The sequence below is a fragment of the Pelophylax lessonae genome (assembly GCF_965119305.1).
Source record: "Pelophylax lessonae genome assembly, chromosome: 2".
Lineage (NCBI taxonomy): Eukaryota > Metazoa > Chordata > Amphibia > Anura > Ranidae > Pelophylax > Pelophylax lessonae.
In genome coordinates, this window is record NC_138769.1 from 601,776,293 (window position 1) to 601,800,451 (window position 24,159).

The window sequence follows — 24,159 nt, forward strand, 5'->3', positions numbered from 1 at the left end:
GGCTGTGTCTTTTGGTACGCCTAAGTCACCTCGCACTACAAAGGTGTTTCCTTATGTGCCTTATTTTGATTGGTTGTTCCCATTCCTTATAGGTAAACCTAAGTTACCCTTGTGGTCCCCAAACATTTTGCAGTACGTTGCCCTTTTGAGGAGTCCCTTTTTAAAAAAAAAAAATTAGACTAGTACACCACTGGTGGAGCCTCCTGTTTCCAGGTTGATAAAACAAACGTGATCCCAGTAGAGGAATCCCCATCCTTTAAAGACCTGGCTAACAGGAAAACAGAGGCTGTGGCAGGCAGCATGTTTACTATGGCTGGTTCAACCAGTCTTCGCCTCAGCCCTGGTGTCTCAGACCCTAACTGAATGACCAATTGTTTGCGCCAGGGTTTGGGGGGGCGAGCAGGTCCCTGCTGCTTATGTTGATTTAGCGGACCAGTTGGTCCATGGACTGCAGTTTTATTTTGGTTACAGCTCCTGTACTGTTCAAGCTTTCTGTTTCATCAGTGGTGATTAGTTGCGTGCTGTGGCTTAAGAATTGATCTGCAGACCAAACCTCTAAGAAAATTCTCATTGATCTGCCCTTACAAGGTGATCTCCTCTTTGGGGCTACCCTGGATGACCCCATTAAGGGTCTCACGGGGGGGGGGGAACCTTCCTTCCACATTCTAGGAAAGGGAAGGAGCCTTGTCTTATACGGGGGCCCTTCTTCTTAACCCATAGAAAATTTTTGTGCTTCCGGGACTGAGAATAAGGGAAATGGATCCTTCAAATCTTCCCCAGGAGGTTTAAAGCAACCCTGGTCTGGTAAGCCTAGGGCTAGCTTCTCTGGACCCACAGACAAAACCCTTTTAGCATGAAGGTCTGCCCTCACCCATTACTGGGGTGGGAGACATCTTTGCTGGTTTCTTGCCCTGTGGACCTCTTTCATGAGCGTCAAGGAGGTCTGCAAAATGTTTCTTTTGGGGGTACCTAGAAAAGAGGGATAAAGTTTGTCCTCTTCAGGTTTTTTTAGGTTCTGAGTCTCCTTGTGCAGATTTAATTCCTGAAAAGGTTCAGGTGACATCCGAACTACCCAAGGTGTCCCTCCCCCCCATCCCTGTCCAGGGAATAAAAAGAAAAGGGGTTAATTAACCCCTTTTATTTATGGGGTAGTGACAGGTACAGATAGAATAGCCTAATTTTTATAAGAGGAGGAGTGTTACTAGGGAGTTTAGGCTGGTCAGCTCATCCTTGAGATGATTGGCTATTGTTCCTGTTACTAGCTGCCCCCAGTATCCAGGTAGATTGGGGTCCTTACCTGCTACATCCTGTTTTTCCCGCCTGTTTTTTCCTCATCTAGGATTGGTCCAGAGCCCTCCAGCACCTTCATTTAAGGGGTCTCTCACGGACGGGACTCCAGATCGCCTCAGGAAGCCGAAGCCGAGCGGTTCCCCTCCCCTCCCCCCCCCCCCCCATTATTTGTCGCGGTCAGTTTATTATTTTAGGGTCACCTTTGCATGCTGCAAAGGGGGACGTTTATTATTTGTGATTGTATGTTTCAAGTTTGGTTGGATAATTATTCTGAAGTGTTAATTTTTTGCTGATGGCAACCTGGTTCGTGGTGACTGGGTTGTTTCTTCTAATGTTGTATCAATATTTAAAAGTTATTGGTTATTTTAATTAAATAATAAACGGCCGCGGCTTCTTTTATTCCAATCTTAAATTATTGTGGTGTCAATTATTTATTTAGTTTAAGCTATTTATTTAGATAGGAAATCCTGTCTACAACCCCATTGAATTACCCAGGTCTGATTTATTTCTGACCAGGGCGGTCCTTCCTTTTGACAGACTTCAGGAACCATAGGCCATGATTCACATGCTGCTGTCACAGACAGTTCTGTCTCCCGACTTGCATACAGGTTCTAAATCTGGTGGTGTCCACCTTCTAGACAGTTCTGTTTGCACAGTCCTACATCCAGCTCCTTTAACAGGTTCAGCTCCACAGGAGGTTTGTGGCGAGGTCACGGGTTTCTCTGGCAGAGGCCGCAGGCGTCTTAGGGGCAAAGTAGGGCCAGTATCCTCCTTGGCTCAAGCTTCTTCTGTGGTTCCTGCAAGGAATAAAGGGCGAGGGTCTTCTAATCAGTTTGGTGGGCGTAAATGTCCCTTGGGGGGGACCATTTGAGAATATTTGGGAGATTCCCTTGCCTACGTAATCCCAGAAGGTGGCATTCTTGGTAGGTATTGCCTCGGCCCGCAGGGTTTTGGAGTTGGTGGCATTATCCTGTTGTAGTCCCTATTTAGTGGTCCATATAGATAAAGTGGTTCTTCGTCCCTGTCAATGATTCCTGGCCGAAGTGGTCTCTGACTTCCATTTAAATGAGGACATTATGTTGCCCCAAGGATTTTGCTTTGCATACCTTGGATGTGGTTCATGCGATTCGGGTGTATCTTGCAGCTAAGGAGTCCTTTTTGGAGGTCAGACTCTTTTATTGGTTATGGAGGGACCAAGGAAAGGGCTGGCCGCTTTTTCGGCTACCGTCTCCAGATGGATCAGACAGGAGGCAACTCAGGCCTATTCTATTAAAGGTCCGGTTCCTCCTTTCCCTGTCACAGCGCATTCTGCTCGGGTGCTGAGTACTTCTTGGGCCTTCCGTCATCAAGCATCAATATCTGCAAGACGGACACTTGGTCGTCGGTGCATGCCTTCACAAAATTCTACAAAGTAGTTACTTTGGCATCTGTGGATGCTTCTTTTGGCCGCAAAGTTATGCAGGCTGCTGCTTAAGACGGGCTGTTCCCTCAAGGGGGTGTTTTTTTTTTTTTTTTTCTTCCAGATGGGGCTCCTGTGTCCTGGTTAGAGCTCTTATGTTTAGCTTTGGGTTATTTACCCCAGTATTTCTCAACTCCGGTCCTCAGGGCACACTAAGGCTGGCCATACACTATACAATTTTCTTATTCAATTTCCTTTAGATTTACCTTAAACTATGTAGTGCAAGGGCATGCCTGATTGAATACAAATTGAAAGTGTTTAGGTTTGACCCTATATTACATGGTTTTGGTAAATCTAAAGGAAAGTTGAACAAGAAAATTGTATAGTGTATGGCCAGCCTAACAGGCCAGGTTTGAAAGAAAACTGAAGTACATCACAGGTGATATAATTTGCTGCTCAGTGATTGCAGTTTTCTAGTCTGCATCTCCCCAAGGTAATACTTAAAATCTTGCCTGTTAGTGTGCCCTGAGGACCGGAGTTGAGAAACACTGATTTACCCCACCCCTCATTTTTCCTTTTTGGCACTGCTTTTGGACATCCCCAGTAGTTATGATTTATGGATTACCTAGAGCGGGGGTGGGGGGGAGGGGTTATATTCTGCCTAGTCCTACTCCTCCAATATAACCCAGTAGTTGTGATTTATGGAGCGATGTCAGTCGAACTCAAAGAAATTGATTTTACGGTGAGTACAAAAATCTAATTTTTTTTCCTATGACCATGCCACAGTAATATCCAATGAGTAGTCTTGTTTCTTGGCTGGGAGAAAATTTGATTCCATAATATTGTCCCTTCTTCCTTTTTAGGAATAAGGATGGCATACAAATATCTGGAGTCATTGTAAATCTCTTGGCAGTTTGATCAGACCCTAATCCTGAAACTGCAGTCATTTGAAAAAAACAGTTGACAAAACCACAAATTTTTAAAACTGTTTTTTTTACAAATAGCAGTGCAAAAACATTGTATATGATTTTATTTTTAATGAGATCTCTTCTGAAAGCTGTTTACGCTGTGGATGGATCCCCAAAGGATCTGCTGGCATAGAGCATTCTAGTTCGGTTGCGTACCAAATTGGTTGATATAGCCAATATATCAATGCTTTCTATGGGAGGCTATGCATCTGAGGTTCTTTCCCATGGTTGGACATTGACTTCAAAGTACAGTCAGATTTGACTAAAGTCACATTTCGGGTCAGTAAATGAATATTTGAGGAGTTCAGATTGGTTGCAGAGTCACTTTATTTTTGTTAAAGCATCTTGAATCTGCATGTGATTTAAAACGATCTAGACAGTCTTATTTCACGAGTCATGGTTTGTAAGTGCAGCAAGCTTGTGCTTTTTAGAGAACACTTGTGTCACAGAACAGGTTTTGCATGTTGACTGACCTCTGTACATTATGTAATTTAATCACTTAACATGGCTAATAGGTTTGAGGAGAAAGATGGAGCTTTTAACTATTCATAGGAGGCTAGATTGGGATTTGTCTAGTGTAAAAAATAGCATTAAGTCCATTGCTTTGTATTGTGTAGCTTGTTAAAGATCACTGTGTAAATTCATTTGTATTAATATATTTATGGTTGCAAATTAGATTAGAAGGCTATATTTTCCAGTTCCACAGCAGTGCTACCTTGTGACAGAGTAACTTTAAATGAGCATTGCGTGTGTGTATGTTACATAAGTAAGTTTGCTGCCTATATTATCAGTGTTTGCTCGGGCATCTAGCTCATCATTAAAGAGTCAGTCTACTGGGAACTGAAATGAGCATGCCAAGTGGATAAATCACCTACCTGCTTCTTACTTGCAGGCTCCGGTGACAATTTCAAACTCCAATTTATTGGTGTGAAGCTATTTGATGGGAGTTCCACTTTTTCTACCTGTTGGATTTATACATTTATTTCTAACTAGACATTAAGCCCATTAAATTAATGGGCGCTAGAACATATGTGGTCAAACATTTGTAAAAACAGACTTGTTCCAGTAAGGCGTACTTTGCTACTAAAGTCAGTTTGCTTATAAATGTCCCTTTAATAGCGTGTCTATGTTCTGCGATTTTTTTTTTTTTTTTTTTTTTTTACAGTAATGCACCTACAGTCGCAGATTTCATTCAGGCGTGCTATGCGTCTGCAGTCTTTCTATTTGCAAATGTCCCATTCAAAACGTGTCTTTACTTTCCATTTTTTTGTAAGGTTTCGCAATCACACTCGCAGATTTTCTGTAGGCGTACTTTGCTACTAAAGTCAGTTTGCTTATAAATGTCCCTTTAATAGCGTGTCTACGTTCTGCGTTTTTTTTTTTTTGTTTTTTTTTTTTTTTACAGTAATGCACTTACAGTGGTAGATTTCAATCAGGCAATGTCCCTTTTAACAGCGTTTTTGCAGTCGCAGATTTGATTTGCTGAGTGTGACAGGTTTTTTCCTCTGTTTAAATGATCCTTTTCCTGACAGCAACAGCTTTTTTCCTTTAAAAATTAATCATGACTCTATTCGCTTTTTTTCACCACAATAATTACAGTGAAAGGGTTTGCCAAGTATAAGTTTCCTCATGCAATTCCAAGTATAAGTTTCCTCATACAATGTCCTTTTAATATCTTTAAGTCTCTCCCTCAAAACAAAACCCTTTTAGCATGAAGGTCTGCCCTCACCCATTACTGGGGTGGGAGACATCTTTGCTGGTTTCCTGCCCTGTGGACCTCTTTAATGAGCGTCAAGGAGGTCTGCAAAATGTTTCTTTTGGGGGTACCTAGAAAAGAGGGATAAAGTTTGTCCTCTTCAGGTTTTTTTAGGTTCTGAGTCTCCTTGTGCAGATTTAATTCCTGCAAAGGTTCAGGTGACATCCGAACTACCCAAGGTGTCCCCCCCCCCCCATCCCTGTCCAGGGAATTGAATTACCCAGGTCTGATTTATTTCTGACCAGGGCGGTCCTTCCTTTTGACAAACTTCAGGAACCATAAGCCATGATTCACAGGCTGCTGTGACAGACAGTTCTGTCTCCCGACTTGCATACGGGTTCTAAATCTGGTGGTGTCCACCTTCTAGACAGTTCTGTTTGCACAGTCCTACATCCAGCTCCTTTTAACAGGTTCAGCTTCACAGGAGGTTTGTGGCGAGGTCACGGGTTTCTCTGGCAGAGGCCGCAGGCGTCTTAGGGGCAAAGTAGGGCCAGTATTCTCCTCGGCTCAAGCTTCTTCTGCGGTTCCTGCAAGGAATAAAGGGCGAGGGTCTTCTAATCAGTCTGGTGGGCGTAAATGTCCCTTGGGGGGGACCATTTGAGAATATTTGGGAGATTCCCTTGCCTACGTAATCCCAGAAGGTGGCATTCTTGGTGGGTATTGCCTCGGCCCGCAGGGTTTTGGAGTTGGTGGCATTATCCTGTTGTAGTCCCTATTTAGTGGTCCATATGGATAAAGTGGTTCTTCCTCCCTGTCAATGATTCCTGGCCGAAGTGGTCTCTGACTTCTATTTAAATGAGGACATTATGTTGCCCCAAGGATTTTGCTTTGCATACCTTGGATGTGGTTCATGCAATTCGGGTGTATCTTGCAGCTAAGGAGTCCTTTTGGAGGTCAGACTCTTTTTTATTGGTTATGGAGGGACCAAGGAAAGGGCTGGCCGCTTTTTCGGCTACCGTCTCCAGATGGATCAGACAGGAGGCAACTCAGGCCTATTCTATTAAAGGTCCGGTTCCTCCTTTCCCTGTCACAGCGCATTCTGCTCGGGTGCTGAGTACTTCTTGGGCCTTCCGTCATCAAGCATCAATATGTCAAGTTTGCAAGACGGCCACTTGGTCGTCGGTGCATGCCTTCACAAAATTCTACAAAGTAGTTACTTTGGCATCTGTGGATGCTTCTTTTGGCCTCAAAGTTATGCAGGCTGCTGTTTAAGACGGGCTGTTCCCTCAAGGGGGTGTTTTTTTTTTTCTTCCAGATGGGGCTCCTGTGTCCTGGTTAGAGCTCTTATGTTTAGCTTTGGGTTATTTACCCCAGTATTTCTCAACTCCGGTCCTCAGGGCACACTAACAGGCCAGGTTTGAAAGAAAACTGAAGTACATCACAGGTGATATAATTTGCTGCTCAGTGATTGCAGTTTTCTAGTCTGCATCTCCCCAAGGTAATACTTAAAATCATCCCCTGGTGCTGACTCCTGGATCTCTCCACTTCCTGATCGCCGCACGTGGAGTGCAATTATCCTGGTGGCTAGCAAAAAGCGTCCCCCCTGTCTTGTCGGATAATGCCTTTCGTCGGATAGTGCATCCGACGGACTGCGCATGCGCGGTAAATGAAGTCACTCCAGCTGACTGCTCCACTCAGCTGGGGCTGACGTCATTATTGCACATGCGCAGTCCGTCGGATGCACTCTTCGACGAAAGGCTGCGGGAAGAATTGTCGCGATCTGCGTGCTATTGGGCGAGCTATGGCTTTGTCTATTTGTGACGACACTTGACATGCGCAGTTTGTCGGATGCAACGGATCCGACAGTAAATGGAGTGCAGCGGAGGAGGGGAGAGAATCTATTGTCAGATTCTGCCTCGCTCTCTGCACATCTATCGGGACGGATTGGATTACAGTGCAGTGTATTCTTATATGAGAAATGGCGGAATATTGTCTGATAGAGAACACAAACACAGCTCTTATCGGGACACATTAACCACTTAGGCCCCGGAAGATTTTACCCCCTTCCTGACCAGGGCCTATTTTGCGATTCGGCACTGCGTGACTTTAACGGACAATTGCGCAGTCGTGCGACGCTGTACCTAAACAAATTTGACGTCCTTTTTTTCCCACAAACAGAGCTTTCTTTTTGTGGTATTTGATTACCTGTGCTATTTTTTTTTTTTTTTTTTTTTATCATGCACTATAAACAAAAGAGCGTCAATTTTGCAAAAATAACAATATTTTTCACATTTTTTTTATATGAAATCCCAAAAAAAAATGTAAAAATCGAAATTTTTTAACATTTTAGGCCAATTTGTTTTATGCTACATATTTTTGGTAAAAAAATCGCAAAAAGTGTATTTTGATTGGTTTGCGCAAAAGTTATTGCGTTTACTAACTAAGGGAAAGAATTGTCATTTTTGTTTTTCTTTTTTAACGCGTAATTACGGCGATCTGCGTTTTTTTTTTTTTTTTTTTTTTGCGGTACTGCGACATTGCGGCGGACAGATCGGGCCCTTGACTGACATTTTTGACACTTTTGGGGTTACCAGTGACATTACTACAGTAATCAGTGCTATACAAATGCACTGTTACTGTAAAATGACACTGGCAGTGAAGGGGTAACTTTTTGAGATGGAGGGGTTAAGTGTGTCCCAGGGGCGTGCTTCTAACTGTGATTGGCTGTGGCTTGAGGTGTAGGAACAGTGATCAACGGTCCTACATAGTAGAACCGTATGATCACTATTCTTACACAGGGGAGAATGACAGGCGGCTTGTTTACATTAGCCCGGACGATCGCGAGTGACCGGCAGACATCGGGTCCACCGGGCACACGCGCGGGGGGTCCGTGACGAAGCGGGAGCGCTCGCTCCCCAGAGCCTCACAGGCTAGTGACGTACCCATACGTCACTTTGCCTGTGAGGGGCTGACCACCGCAGTATATGTACTTGTGGCGGTCGGCAAGTGGTTAAAGGGGAACTCTGACCAAAGGGAGCACTCCGATGGGGACACTGATGTAAGGGAGCACTCCGATGGGGACACCTGTTGTAAGGGAGCACTCCGATGGGGACACCTGATGGGATGGGGACACTGATGTAAGGGAGCATTTCGATGGGGACACTGATGTAAGATAGCATTCCGATGGGGACACCTGATGTAAGGGAGTACTCCGATGGGGACACCTGATGTAAGGGAGCACTCCGATGGGGACACTGATCCCCATCGGAGTGCCTCCTTACATCAGTGTCCCCATCGGAGTGCTCTCTTACATCAGTGTCCCCATCAGAGTGCTCCCTTACATCAGTGTCCCCATCAGAGTGCTCCCTTACATCAGTGTCCCCATCAGAGTGCTCCCTTACATCAGTGTCCCCATCAGAGTGCTCCCTTACATCAGTGTCCCCATCAGAGTGCTCCCTTACATCAGTGTCCCCATCAGAGTGCTCCCTTACATCAGTGTCCCCATCAGAGTGCTCCCTTACATCAGTGTCCCCATCAGAGTGCTCCCTTACATCAGTGTCCCCATCAGAGTGCTCCCTTACATCAGTGTCCCCATAAGAGTGCTCCCTTACATCAGTGTCCCCATCAGAGTGCTCCCTTACATCAGTGTCCCCATCAGAGTGCTCCCTTTGGTCAGAGTTCCCCTTTAATGTGCCCCGATAAGATCTGTGTTTGTGTTCTCTATCAGACAAGATTCCGCCATTTCTCATATAAGAATACACTGCACTGTAATCCAATCCGTCCCGATAGATGTGCAGAGAGCGAGGCAGAATCTGACAAGAGATTCTCTCCCCTCCTCCGCTGCTCTCGATCTACCGTCGGATAGTGCATCCGACAAACTGCGCATGTCAGTGTTGTTACCGCCAGCACAGCTGATCTGAGCAGTCAGCTGGAGTGACGTCAGTCTGTCGGATGCACTATCCGACGGAAGGCACTATACGACACCCCCGTTTTCCCCTGCCTCATCGGTCTCCATATCCTGAATCTAATTCAGCCAACGTGGGTCCGTGACCACTCGCCTGGAATTCTCAGCTAGTGAGGAGGATTACTGCACATCTGCTACCGCACACAAAAAGGCATTGGTGGAAGCACTGATTGTATCTGTGATGGAGGCTGCGACTGAGGCACAGGTCCCGTTTGGCACTCACAAGCCATCCAGAGCGGCAAAGGTGTTCTCTTTCCCCACCTATTTTGACAGAATTGTCGCTAAAGAGCGAGGTTGACTAAAGCGTCCCCTTGGGGTCGCGAAGTGATTTACTAAGTTGCCCCTACGAGGAGTCCCTTTATTAACCACTTTGGGATCTGAAGGATTTGCCCCCTTAATGACCAGGCCATATTTTGCGATTCGGCACTGTGCTACTTTAACGGACAATTGCGCAGCCAGGCGATGCTGTACCTAAATAAAATTGATGTCCATTTTTTTCCCACAAACAGAGCTTTCTTTTGGTGGTATTTGATCACCCCTGCGATTTTTTTTTTTTTTTTTTTTTTTTTTTTTTTTGCGCTATAAACAAAAAAAGAGCGACAATTCTGAAAAAAACAATATTTTCACATTCTGCTATATAATCGGAGCCGCCTGCGCCCTGCATTGGCTTCCCCGCTGATGAGCGGGGGCGGGAGAGCACCACCGGTGGTGCACGCTCACCCCCTAGCTCCCTGTGTGCGACCGACGTATACCTAAGGGGGTTTGTGCAGGAGCGACTGCCTGCTGCAATATAACTGAAGAGTCCCCGGGCCTTTAAGGATCCGGCTGACAAAGGCAGAGGCTGTGGCCCGCAATATGTACTTTGGCTGGTTTGGCACTGTGGCCGGTATTCACCATTGCCCTGGTGTCGAGAGACCGAGTGGGCTAAGCTTTTATCCCTTGACCTGGAGGGAGAACAACTCCCCCCTGCCTTTGCTGAGCTGCCAGACCAGCTGGTTTGGGGGTTGCGGTTTATATGTGATGCCTCTTTGGATGCGGCTCCACTAGTGGCTCGGCTCTCTGTTTTGGCATTGGTCCTTCGGTGTGTCTTTTGGCTCAAATGCTGGACTGTGGACCAGACTTCTAAACTGATCTCCCCTTTCAAGGAGGTCCTCTGTTTAGAGCTACCCTGGATGACCTCATTAAAGGTTTCACAGGGGGAAAGAGTATTTTTTCTTCCGCAGGCTACTAAGGGCAAGGAACCTCGTCGTAGACGTGGGTCCTCCCTCCCTCAGGGTCAACTGACAAATGATCGGAGCCCTTCGGGCCTCCTCTAGAGGATCCAAACGAACCAGGTCTGCCAAGCTGAGAGTGGGCTTCTCCAGACCCGCGGACAAGGCTCCTTCAGCATGATGGTGCGCCCTCACCCGTATCAGGTTTGGGGGGATGTCTTTGTTGGTTTCCAGACCCGTGAACTTCCCTGGTACAATTGGGTCCACAAAGTCATTCTATCCGGCTACAAGATCGAGTTTCACTCTTGTCCCCCGGCAAGGTTCTTTCCTTCTAACTTGCGCCTGTCCCAGGACAGTTTACAGGGTCTGTTTGGGACAGTACAAGGCCCGGTACAAGGCCTGTTGCTTTAAGAGGAGATTGTACTGGTTCAGACTTCGGAATGTTTTCAGGGTTTTTACTCAAACCTGTTTACAGTTCCCAGGAAGGAAGGCAAGGTGCTTCCAATTCTGGACCTCAAGGCACGGAACTGCTTTATGCGGGTGCAGAAATTCTGGATGGAGTCCATTTGCACGGTGGTGGTATCCCTGCATCAGGGGGATTTTCTTGCCTCTATCGACCTCAAGGATGCTCACCTTCACATTCCAATATGTGCCAGTTACTAGCGCTTCCTCCGCTTTGCCGTGGGAGAGGAGCAATTATCAGTTTGTGGCGTGTACCCTTTGGTCTCGCCTCTGCTCCTCGGGTCTTCGCAAAAGGGTTAGCCCTGGTGCTAGCATTGTTGCACCAGCGGGGGATCGCGGTACTGGGCTACTTGGGTGACCGCCTTCTGTGAGCGGAGTCTCCAACTGCTCTGGTGTAAAACCTTGAAATAACCATACAAACTCTGTGGGGGTTCGGCTGGATTCTGAATTTCAGAATTCTGCTCTGGTTCCGTCCACAAAGCTGGACTACATGGGTCTAACTCTGGAGTCGACCAGTGCTCCAGAACTCCAGAAATTGCAGGCTGCAATTCATCTCCTGCTGTCCAGCAGATGGTCATCTCTCTGGATTTGCATGCAGGTGCTGGGCCTGATAGTATCTACCTTTTTTGAGGTGGTTCCGTTTGCAAAGTTCCATATGAGGTCCCTGCAAAGGGAGATTCTGGCCAAATGAGACAAGACTCCGCAGCCTCTGGACAATCACATGCGGCTGAGCTGGGGAACGAAGGAGTCCCTGATATGGTGGCTTCCTTCTCCGGCGCTTTGGCTGTGCAAATCCTTTTTCCCCTTGTATTGGACAGTGGTCACCACAGATGCCAGCCTGTCCAGCTGGGGAGGTGTCCTCGGCAAAAATTCTGCTCAGGGGATCTGGACACTGGAATAGTCCAGACTTGCCAATCAATGTCTTGGAACTCCGAGAAATCAAACTGTGCCTGGACCATTGGACGAATCATCTTCAGGGATGTCCAGTGCACATTCAGTCGGACAATGCCATGGCTGTGGCTTATGTCAGTCACCAGGGGGGCTGGTCCTGGGGGCTCTGGAGGTAGCCGGCATTCTAAGGTGGGCACGATGGCTCATTCCAGCCCTCTCTGCCTTACACATTCCTGGGGTAGAAAACTGACAGGCGGATTACCTCAGTCGGCAGGCATTGGACCAAGGGGGAGTAGTCCCTTCATCCGGAGGGGTTTCATCAGTTGTGTCTCCGGTGGGGCATCCCCGAGTTAGATCTGTTGGCGTCTCGGCTCAATAGACCAGTGCAGAGGTTTGTGGTTCAGTCACAGGATCCTCAGGCAGATGCCACAGACGCACTGGTGGCCCCATGGGGTCAGTATCGTCTGATTTACACCTTCCCTCCTCTCTAGCTTCTGCTAAGACTTCTACACAGGATGGAGGCAGAAGGGATTTCAGTCATCTTAGTGGCTCCGGACTGGCCTCGCCGGGCTTGGTACGCCGATCTAGTGTGGCTGATCACCGGCGTTCCTTGGAAGCTTTCTCTCAGGGAGGATCTGCTGTTCCAAGGGCCAATCTTCCATCCTGCTTTACAGTCGCTGGCTTTGATGGTTTGGCTGTTGAACACCAGGTGCTGATGGATAAAGGTGATTCCAACGCTGTTAAAGGTAGGAACTTCCTACTTCTAGGAAGATTTACCATCGTACGTGGAAGTCGTACATTGCATGGTGTGAGTCTCTTGAGGTTCATCCTCGTTCCTTCTTGGTGGCTCAGATATTGATTTTCCTTCAGGGGTTGAACAGAAATTGACCTCAAGTACCATCAAGGGCCAGGTGTCGGCTTTGACGGTCTTCTTCCAGGGACCCTTGGCCCCACAATCCCTGGTGCGTACCTTTCTTCAGGCCGTTGGACATTTTGGTTCCTCCAGTGCGATCTCTGTTGCCACCTTGGGACCTCTATTTTTGTGCTTTTGGTCCTCCAAAAAGCCTCCTTTTGAGAATCTTCGGGAGATTTTCTTGCTTACGTTGTCTCAGAAGGTGACCTGTTTTTGTGGCTATCCCCTCTGCACGCAGGGTGTCGGAACTTATCCACCTGGTTGTCGGTGCACACTTTCACTTATTCTATAAAGTGGATGTGTTGGCATCTGCGGATGTTTCTTTTGGCCACAAGGCTTTGCAGGCTGCTGTTTAGAGGACCTGATCCTCTTTGAGGGTGTATTGTTTTTTTCAGGTGAGCTCCAATTGTTTTGGTTGGGCTCTTGTTGCCTGGTTGGCTACTGTTTAGCCTTGGGGAATTTTTTGCTGTTCCTACCCCTCATGTTTAACACAACTTTGGGACATCCCAATGGTTATGACGATTGGGAGCTGTGTCCATCAAAGAATGAAAGAAAAAATAGAGTTTTGACTTACCGTAAAATCCATTTCTCTGATGTTTGATTGACGGACACAGCACCCAACCCACTGTGGAGTTGTAATTCTTCTGACACTGCTTGTAACCAAACTGAGTAAGTAGAACAGAAAGAGAATACCCCCCTGGGACTGCCCATAGGCGTAGCCAGATTCTTTCTGCCTAGTCTCCTACTCCTGTAGGGGGCAGTATAACCCAATGTGCATGAAGATCAGGAGCTGTGTCTGTAAATGAACATCAGAGAAATGGATTTAAGTCAAAAATCCTATTTTTCACTCATAATGTCGGTTTATTTTTCTACACTGCATAAAGGGGAAGGCCAGTATGGTTGTCACACAGGATGGACTTCAAACATGTCTGCCTCTGATTGTCTCCATTACATAACGGATTGATTGGACTATTAGTTCACACAATAAAAACAACGTTTTTTTGTGCTTTCTTTTAGGCTCACCGAAAATTACACGGACACTGCATTTCTGGCAAGATCAACAGGTATTTGCTGTACTTGCTGAAAATGGTCCTAGTCTGAATAATTTAAAAACCAACGCAGTCACCACATCTAGGACTGGAAAGCTGCTTTTTTAACACCCAGGCATTGTCCACTGTTGTCAGGATCAGGAAACCCTCACTTTTAGAAGTGCCATTTAGCCATTGTTGGTGCAAGGAAATCAGCAGCACTGGGATGCAACAAAGGAAATAAAAACAATTAAAAAAAAAAATGTCAGTTGTTTGATATAGTTGATATAGAAGACTAAATGTCACCTACTTTGGGTTTACATAATACTGATCTGTCTTCTTACATAAGCATTTACAATGTGGTAGCTGGCTGTAATTTGCTGCAGGTCAAGAATTTCAGGTTTGTGATGTAAACTGACACATTGGCCATTTTTTCGTTGGAATTCTTGGTGAAAGTTTCAGGAAATACATTTACTTTCTGGTAAATGGTTACAGATCTTGTTTAGTTTCATCACATTTCTCCTTAACAATGCTAGTCATTTTGACATGTTTTCTTAAGTGTATTAAAAATGAATGTCAAAGTATAGTAAATAACTAAGCACTTCCCTGATGAAAGGTAAGCAAATTAAAAAACTGTTCCTGCTCCTGTAAATCAGAAGCTTCTCATAGTTCACAAAGGAATTCTATGACTGAAGCCAACAGACAATTTTGTGGATTGGGCCAATAGATTTTATAATAAAATCTTATTTATATTAAAGGATATGTCTGCAATGGGAACATCCAGTTTAATTTGCCAAAACAACCAATTAATCATCAGTGTTACCTTTTTTGAGTGGATTTTTATTGCTGGGTGCCATAACTCTCCCATATCCTTTTTCTCATGGTGCTGCTCTGCTTACAGTCAAACCACATAGAGACACACAGGAGAGCAATAGGTCTTAATTAAGGGGAGTACACTAAAACTTTTATCCTTAGGACAAGCAAGCACAGTTTTTACCTTCCTTTACATCCTCCTTCAAAGCATAAAATAAAAATGTATTACTCAAGAAGCTTTAAAACTGCACTCCATGCAGACCGCTAAATACACAAATGAAATCCATATATAGGAGCTGTTTACCTGCCAAAGGATTTGTATTTCTGGATCTAGTAAACAGATTTACAGAGCTCTGCCATACAATAAATCTCTGTATGACTTGATTTTGGCAATGTGCAGGAGAGTCTCTGCTGTCCTGGGACTTCCTCTCCTCGTTGGCTCCCACTGCTGTCAATTACAGCCAGTGAGCCAATGTGGAGAGAGCGAGGGGTAGGGTGGTCTGTGTCTTATAAACGCATAGAGCGGGGCCCATGAGCGAGCACACACCAGTGCCTTCATAGCAAGTGGCTTGCTGTTGCCACTGGTCAAGGGGGAGGAGCCAGGAGCGCAGGCAGGGGACCTAAGAAAATGGACTTGGGCTGCTCTGTACAAAACCACTGCACAGAGTAGGGAAGTATAAAAAAAAAAGGGGGAAAAGCCAAACCTTTCTTGCCACTTAAAGCGGACACCACTATTTCAATGATTTCCACTTGCCTCCGGGTCCCCGCACTAAGCGGCCGGCCCATGCATGGTAAATACAGGAGGGTGGCTGCTTAACACGGGATTCAGACATTCACAAAATGCTTTGCATTCTGTGAATAAATGCAAAGCGTTCTCTAATTGGTGTCACTGTCCCACCTCTCCACCTTGTCCAATTTTGAGAATGCTTTGCATTCACTCAATAAATGTGCTGTGCTGAGCGGCTGGCTCAGCAGACCAGTGGCTCAGCACGGGACCCAGAAGTTAGTTGAGATCACGGTATTAGCCATGTCTATTTTAGTGATTTTGTAAAAATATACCATGCCTGGAATTCTTCTAGTAACACCTACAGGCTTTGTCCTTCATCTATCCAGTTTCTTGTTGGCACATGAGCACTGCAGCACAAGTGATTGGCTTCTGGTGCAGATTTTCCCTCAGTAGAGCTCAGCTGTACAGCCGATTGTTTATAATCCTTAAGAATAACTGCGGCAGGTCAATAGGTACCGTGTATAGTAAGTACAAAAGACGAGGTAAAACATTCATCTTTAGAACATTGACTAGGCCTAACCAGGTGATAGTCGTTTTCCCCCATTTTCTGAGGTCAGACTCCAGTGATCGTAAACGCGTGCCATAATTCTCAGAGTACAATAATCCGAGATCCGAGGAGATGTTGGTGCCCAGATAAGGCAGAGACTTAATCTGCCACTTTAATGAAAAATTTCCGCGTATGCGTTTTTACCACGATTTTGCTACTGATCAGTGTGAAAGAAGCCTACGTTACTGACTACAACAAGCATTAAAGTGATTGTAAAGTCTTGTTTGTTTAAAAAAAAAAAGGAATACCACCTCTGTGCAGTTGGTTTTGCACAGGGCAGCCTGGATCTTCCTCTTCTTGGGTCCATTGCTGCTGCTTCTAGCCCCTACCTCCTGTCGAGTGCCCCCACAGCAAGCTGCTTGCTGTGGTGGCACCCGAGCCGAGCTGCAGCTCCGTTTGCCCATTCATTCACGGAGCTGCTGTTTGGCCCCGCCCCCTCTCTCTCTCCTGCATTGGCTAACTGACTTTGACAGCCGCGGGAGCCAATGGCGCCGCTGCTGTGTCTCAGCCAATCAGGAGGGAGAGTCCTGGATGGCTGAGGGACTTGTGGACAGAGATGGGGTTCAGGTAAGTATTAGGGGGTGCTGGGGGGGGCTGCTACACACAGAAGGGTTTTTTTTATCTTAATGCAAAGAATGCATTAAGATAAAAAAATCTTCTGACTTTACAACTCCTGTCTTTAAATGCAACACCGTTATATCGGGGGCCGATATGCACTTTGCCGGATCTATAAGAATCGGCCCCTGAGGTAGCTAGAGGCATCACTCCGGTACCGGTGTCCATAGCCGACGGTTGGCTGACTTGTAATGGCAAACGATGCAGCTGAGAAGCTGCTCGGCTGTCATTACAAGGAGCGGAAGGGGTCGTCCCTCCCGCCGCCCTCCGCGGCTCGCCTGGGTCTCCCGTCCCACTGGAAGACCCAGGCATCCTACCTCCACCACCGCCGCCGCCGAAGAGAAGACCCGGGTCCTCAGGTAAAAAACCCGGAAGTGATCTCATGACATTACTTCTGAGTACTCAGCGCAGAATTACTGACAGCATTCAAAACAGCCAAACGTGGCGTTTTGAATGCTTTTCGGTGCTGAGGAGTGGTTTGGGGTCCCTCCACAAGGAGTACCTAAAAAAAATTTTTAATATCCGAAAATATCGGCTGATACCAATATCCGATGCCCAAAATGTCGGTATCGGCATTAAAAAAACGATATCGGTCGATCACTACTTTAAATCTAGTTTATATATATCTCTGCCTTGAAGAAAACATTGGGCACCCCAGAACAAGGTGGTCCATTATGTAAAGCTCCAAGTTGTCGCACCTTTTCCTGCCACTTACTGTTGGTGCATTACTGTAATGGGAAGCCTCAATGACCAATAGTGAGATGCAGGAGGGAGCAGACTTAAGTAATTAGAAACAAGATCACTTCAGGAATTCGAAACAAGATCTGTATGGAGTGCCCTGGGTTTTGGGGTTCCCATGGTGCTTTGCAAGCTACCTAAACGAACATTTTGAACCAAGTAGAATATTCCCATCACAAACATTTCTAGAAATGGCTTAAAGCAACTGAGAGCTCTAGTAACTACAGGCTAGAATCTGATGTCAACACAATCAAAGTAGGGTTAAGCAGATACCGGAAAGTATCGGTAATTGCTGATACCGAGTACCAATACTTTGCAGTGCAATTTGCGTCAATACAAAATAAATGGGCACAAATTGCACGGCAAAGAATTGCATGCGATTTTAAACAGGAATGTGGTGTGATTCCTGTCTGAATCGCATGCAATTTCCACACTCCTCCTGTTTTTTTTTTTATTATTATTATTTATTTATTTATTTTTTGTGTATATAAAGAGAAAACCGCCATCTAGTGGGCAGTTTATAAAAAATGTTAGAACTCCCATTAATATATATCTGGACAAATGCAAAATCTGCATAGGTGCCTCGGTCCCACCGATTAAAAAATCACAGCCGTTGGAGGTGCTCACAGGGCTGGAGGGAGAAGTTCTGGGACCCCGTGGGTAGAAATGTCAGCCTGGGGGACAGATCACCTATGCATCTCCTCCAGCCCTTTGAGCATCTCCAGCGGCTGTGATTTTTCTATCGTGGGCAGGTTCAGGACACCTATGCAGATTTTGCACTGTACTTAAAGCAGTTGTAAAGCCACTGACAAAAAAAAAAAAAACCCTGCAAGATAAAGGCCTATTGTGCTAGTATGCATCACATACTAGCACGCTATGAAATACCCACCTTAGAATGAAGTGGCTGGGTGCCACTGAGAGGGTGGACCTCTTCTCCCATCCTCTTTTCTGGGATCGTGGGCTCCAGTGCCGTGAGTGGCTGAAGCCGCAATAACGTCACTCCCACACATGCGCGTGGGAGACCTCGGTTCCTGGCATCAGTTGCTGCATGCAGTGTGAATATCTCCTAAACCATGCAGGTATGATAAGGCTTACCTGTAGGTAAAAATAAGAAAGTGGGTATACAACCGCTTTAATGTGAGTTCGAACATTTTTAATAAACTGCCCATTAGATGGCACTTTTCCCTTTCTATTCACAGAAGCAGTGGGGGAAATAGCATGCGATTTGTACAGGAATCGCACCCCATTCCTGTTTGCATGCGATTCTTTGCAGTGCGATTTGCGCTCAATCCTTTTGTATCAAGGCAAATTGCACCGCAAAGTATCAGTTTCAGTATCAGCATTTTCACAAGTACAATATATGGCCAGCACACTATGCATGGTGCTACGATATCTTTGCTTTTTGGATGCTCTTTTGAAGATCTATGGTGTACTGGCAATACATGCTTTTAATGTACACGTGAGCCCTTTTAGGCAGTCATTTTAGTAAGTATAAATGGAACACGCGTTGATTTAACTTTACTGCCCTGCAGCTAGAATGTAGCTCATTAGTCAGCAACTGGTGCTTCCATCACACATTTCGGAGACCGATATTTCCTTTATAACAGGGCACAATGTGATCATTTTCATTTCTTTGTTTTTTCTTCTAGAAACTTGGTTCCGCATGCTCTGTGTTACACGGGACCTGCTCTCACATCTGTTCAACGCTAGACGAATGTATGAAGTATGTCAACAACCTGCATCCGCTGATACAGGCCCCACCTCTGCCTGTCCTACCTGAAGATGTTGTTGGCAGCAAACTTCCACAAAGCCGAAAGGTATATTACTGGACTTGTCAGCAAAAAACAACGGTCAAAAGTAAAGTGACCATGACTGTTTTTGTTCTAACTGAGAATTGGTTGAGAATACACAGGGGTTGATTTACTAAAACTAAACAGTAAAAGTGGAGAGTGCCAAATCTGGTGCAGCTGTGCATAGAAACCAATCCACTTCCAGGTTTTTACCCTCGTTCACACTGAACACGGCTTTGAAATTGTGCGACTTTACCTGAACTCGCAGGATTTCAAAGCCGCATTTCAGTCCGACTTCGGGGGCAACTTGAAAAACATCTGTGCAGCTTCATGCACCGTTGTCTATTAAAGTCTCCCCTGAAGTTGACAAAAGTAGTGCAGGAACTACTTTTAGAAAACGGTGTGGTGTCACAAAGACGGCATCGCACTGATTGGGACGCTCCTATTGCTGGCCGTAGGCCTGTTTAAAAGATTTTGCTGGAGTTTTTGGCTTTTTTAACCACTTGGGGACCGGAAGGTTGTACCCCCTTATTGACCAGGCCATTTTTTTCCGTTTGGCACTGCGTGACTTTAACTGGTAATTGCGCAATCATGCAATGCTGTACCCAAACGATATTTTGTGTTTTTTTTCTTTTTTATTTATTCCCAAAAATAGAGCTTTATTTTGGTGGTATTTTATTACCAATGGGGTTTTTATTTTTTGCGATATAAACGAAAGAAATACCGAAAATTTTGATGAAAAAATCCCATTTATCTTTCGTTCATTGACGGACACAGCTGCTGATCTTCTTAACCATTGGGTTATACTGCCACCTACAGGAGTAGGACACTAGGCAGAAAAAAACGTCTGGCTACGCCTTTTGGCAGTTGCATGGGGTATACTCACTCTCTCTGCTATAGGTACTCAGTTTTTTTTTTTTTTCTGCCTAGTCAGGAGTCCTAGGAATTTTATTTATTTTTTATTTTATTTTTTTCTCCTGGATTTTTTCCTGTGAGATCTACAATCAACTGCCAGACTGGCAACTTAGCGGGCTGGATAATCTAGATCCAGTGGTCATCCCAGTCTGGACAGCGAGTGCGCGCAAACCTCAGCTCTGCGCTAGATCTGCCGCGACATGACCCTACTGGTTAGGGGCTGGCCTATGTGTTAAACGTCTTGTGAGGTCGCATATGACTGGGTCGTGGTCCTCCTGGCCGATAGCCCCTCCCCCATTATGATAGAGAGGAGGTTCTGTTGGGAGCGGTGCCCGCCTGGTTCCTGGTATATTAACTGTCCCCTTCTCCCCCTGGAGGGTTTTGGGGTGGACGTGGGCCCCTCCATGGGAACTCTGAGTTTCCCTCCTTTCCTGTAGGCACCCCCCTCATCGGTCTGGTAGTTCTTGTGGGCCATCTTGCCCCCCCTTCTCTGATGCTGTGGGGGTGGCCTGGTTCACCACCTAGGGTGGGAGCAGGGTGCTGAGCTGGCGATGGGGGCGGGAGGTTGGGCGATCAACTGTTGGGGGGGCTGTATCTGGTGAGGCCTTCTGCCAGGGCCTCCTCTTCCCGCCGGTGCTGTTTTTCTGAGGCCTAGGGATCCCCCCTGGGAGCCTCGTGGTGCTGCCATTTTCTTGTAGCCTGTGTGCCTAATGTAATGGCAGCCATGTTTGTGTAGTCCAGCTGTCATTTTTTCTGTGGTTTGCCATTGAAAATAGTGGCAGCCATGACAGTGGAGCCCTCTGGGCGGCGATTTCGGATGCTGACTCCTGGATCTTTTTGTTTCCTGATCGCTGTTCGTGCAGTGCAGAGATTATCCTGGTGGCTGCAGGTGCCTGTTTCTGCTGGGTGGTGAGTCTGGTGGGGTCCTCTCCCTCTCTACTGAGGATTGATTGGTGCTCTGTGGCTGGCAACAGGGTGGGCTGCCAGAGCCGTGGGGATTGTCCCATAGCAGTGTCTTTTGACTTTTTAGTGGGGTCCCCCTGGTGACTCATGGAGACTTTGGAGCAAATCTCCCCACCTGATCTCCTACAATCCCTTAGACTACGGGACCCTACGGGTCCCTTCCATCCATTGATGCACTGACGGCGGTCCTGGAGTCCTTGGTGTCCCGGTAGAGATGTTATTTTTGCGACAGGCTGGCAAAAAGCATCCCCTTGGGGTCCTTAAGCAATTTTTCTAGGCGATACCCCTATGAGGAGTCCCTTCCTAAGAAGTGGACTGCTCCACCTTCAACCATGATTCCAGTTGAAGAGTCCCCGGCCTTTAAGGATCCATCTGACAGGAAGGCGGAGGTTGTGGCCTGCAATATGTACACCATGGCTGGTTCAGCACTGAGGCCGATATTCACCATTGCCCTGTTGTTGCAGACTCTGACAGAATGGGCTAAGCTTCTGCGCCGTGACCAGAAAGAGGAGTAGCTCTCCCCGGCCTTTGCTTAGCTGGTGGACTAGCTGATCCAGGGGCTGAAGTTTATCTAGGATGTCTCTTTGGATGTGACTCCCCTAGTGGCTTGGCTCTTTTTCGGCAGTGGTTCTTTGGCATGTCTTGTGGCTCAAATGTTGGTCTGCGAATTCCAAAAAGACCTTGACTGATTTGCCCTTTATAGGAGATTGCTTGTTTGGGGTTACCCTTGATGACATCCTTGGGGTCTCACAGGGGGGGGAAGAGTACCTTTCTTCCGCAGGCTACTAAGGGCAAGGACCCTTGTCATAGACGTGAGCCCTCCTTCTCGGCTAATAAGAAGTTTTTTCGGCCCTCAGGTTCGGCTGACAAGGGATCAGAGCCCTTAGTGGCCGCCTCTGGAAGATCCAAGAGAACTTGGTCTGGCAAGTCAATAGCAGGCTTCTCCAGACCCGCGGACAAGGCCGCCTGTGTCTAGGGTGGGGGGACACCTTCGCTGGTTCCCGAATCCGTGGACTCCCCTGGTACGAGTCAGATGGGTCCACGTGGACATTCGGTCCGGCTACAAGATCGAGTTTCATTCTTACCCTCCGGTAAGGTTCTTCCTTCCAACGTGCGACTGTCCCCAGTCCACTTACAGGCTCTTTTTGGGGAAGTGCAAGACCTTTTACTTTAAAGGGTGATGGTCCCGGTTTCCGGGTTCAGAATGTTTTCAGGGGTTTTTACTCAAACCTGTTTAAAGTCCCCAGGAAGGAAGGCAAGATGTGTGTAATTCTGGACCTCAAGGTGCCAAAATCCATTCTGAACTTCTGCACCTGCACAAGAGTCCTTTCGCATAGTGGTGGCTTCGCTGCATTAGGGGGATTTTTCTTGCCTCCATCGACATCAAGGGCGCTTACCTTCACATTCCAATATGTGTCTGTCTCCAGCACTTCCTCTGCTTTGCCGTGGTAAAGGAGCATTATCAGTTTGAGGCATTACCCTTTGGTCTCGCTTCTGCTCCTCGGTTCGTCACGAAAGTGTTGGGCCCCCCATGCCAGCATTGTTACGCCATTGGGGGATTGCGGTACTGGACTACTTGGATGACCTCCTTCTGCAAGCGGAGTCTCCTAATGCTCTGGTGGAAACCTGGAAATCATCACACCATACAAGGGTGTTTGGCTGGATTTAGAATTTTCAGAAGTCTGCTTTGGTTCCATCCACAAAGCTGGACTATCTTGGTCTGACTCTGGACTCGGCCTTAGCCAGAGTGCTCCTTCCTCTGGACAAACTCCAGAAACTGCAGGCTGTAATTCATCTCCTGCTGTCCAGCAGATGGTAATCCCTCCGGATTTGCATGCGGGTCCTGGGCCTGATGGTGTCTACCTTTTTGAGGCGGTTCCGTTTGCACAGTTCCATACGAGGTCCCTGCAAGTGAGATTCTGGCCAAATGAGACAAGAATCCACAGTCTCCGGACAATCGGAAAGAATCCCTGATATGGTGGCTTAGTTCTACGGCTGGGCAAATCCTTCCTCCCCTTGTATTGGACAGTGGTGACTACGGATGCCAGCTTGTCTGGCTGGGGAGGCATTCTCTGCAAAATTACTGCTCAGGGTGTCTGTACACTGAAAGAGTCCAGACTACTGATCAATTTCTTGGTACCCAGAGCGCTCCGACTGTCCCTGGAACATTGGACGAATCGTCTTTAAGGATGTCCACTGTGCAATCAATGTTACAATGCCACAGCCATCAATCACGAGGGGGGCACAAGAAGTGTCGTGGAGGTAGCTGGCATTCTAAGGGGGGCAGAACGGTTAGTTTCAGCCCTCTCCGCCGTACACATTTCCGGGGTGGAAAACTGGCAGGCGGATTACCTCAGTCGGCAGGCATTGGACCAAGGGGAGTGGTCCATTCATCCGGAGGGGTTTTATCAGTTGTGTCTCCGGTGGGGCATCCCGAGTTAGATCTGTTGGCGTCCCAGCTCAACAAAAAGGTGCAGAGGTTTGTGGCTCGGGTCGCGGGATCCTCTGGCGGACCCCATGAATGCGCTGGTGGTATTGTCTGGTTTACGCCTTCCCTCCTCCCAAGCTTCTGCCAAGACTTTTACGCAGGATCGAGGCAGAAGGGATTCCGGTCATCTCGCTCTTTTTTTCGGTGGCTTTCATCTTGACCTTCCTTCAGCAGTTTAGTTTCGTTGAGCAGAAACTGACCTTGAGTACTATTAAGGGACAGGTGTTTCGGACTTAGCAGTCTTCTTTCAGTAGCCCTTGACCACCTACTCCTTCGTACTTTTCTTCAGAGAATTAGACACTTGACCCCTCCCATTGCGGTCTCTGTTGCCGCCTTGGGACCTCAATTTGTTGCTCTCAGTCCTCCAGAAGCCTCCTTTTGAGAATCTTCGGGAGATTCTCCTGCTTATGCTGTCCCAGAAGGTGGCCTTTTTGGTGGCTTTCACCTCTGCACATAGGGTGTCGGAATTGATGCCGTTATCCTGTCGTTCACCTTACTTTGTTCAGTGATCAGGTGGTTCTTCGCCCCTGTCCGTCGTTCCTTCCTCAGGTTGTCTCTGATTTTCATTTGAATGAGGACATTGTGTTGCCTAATCTGTGTCCCAGGCGAAAACCTCAGAAGGAAATTGCTTTGCATGCCTTGTATGTGGTCTGGACGATAAGGGTGTACCTGGCATCTATG

General features: G+C 46.8%; 1 protein-coding gene across 1 annotated transcript in view; it reads left to right on the forward strand.

The window, feature by feature from the left end:
* Positions 1-24,159, forward strand: part of LOC309547054 (pleckstrin homology domain-containing family A member 3-like) — a 99,847-nt gene that overhangs the window by 55,504 nt on the left and 20,184 nt on the right. Inside the window, exon 5 of the mRNA XM_082246840.1 lies at positions 18,972-19,139. Coding sequence (XP_082102966.1) covers positions 18,972-19,139 — 168 coding nt within the window. The remainder of the gene's footprint in view (positions 1-18,971; positions 19,140-24,159) is intronic.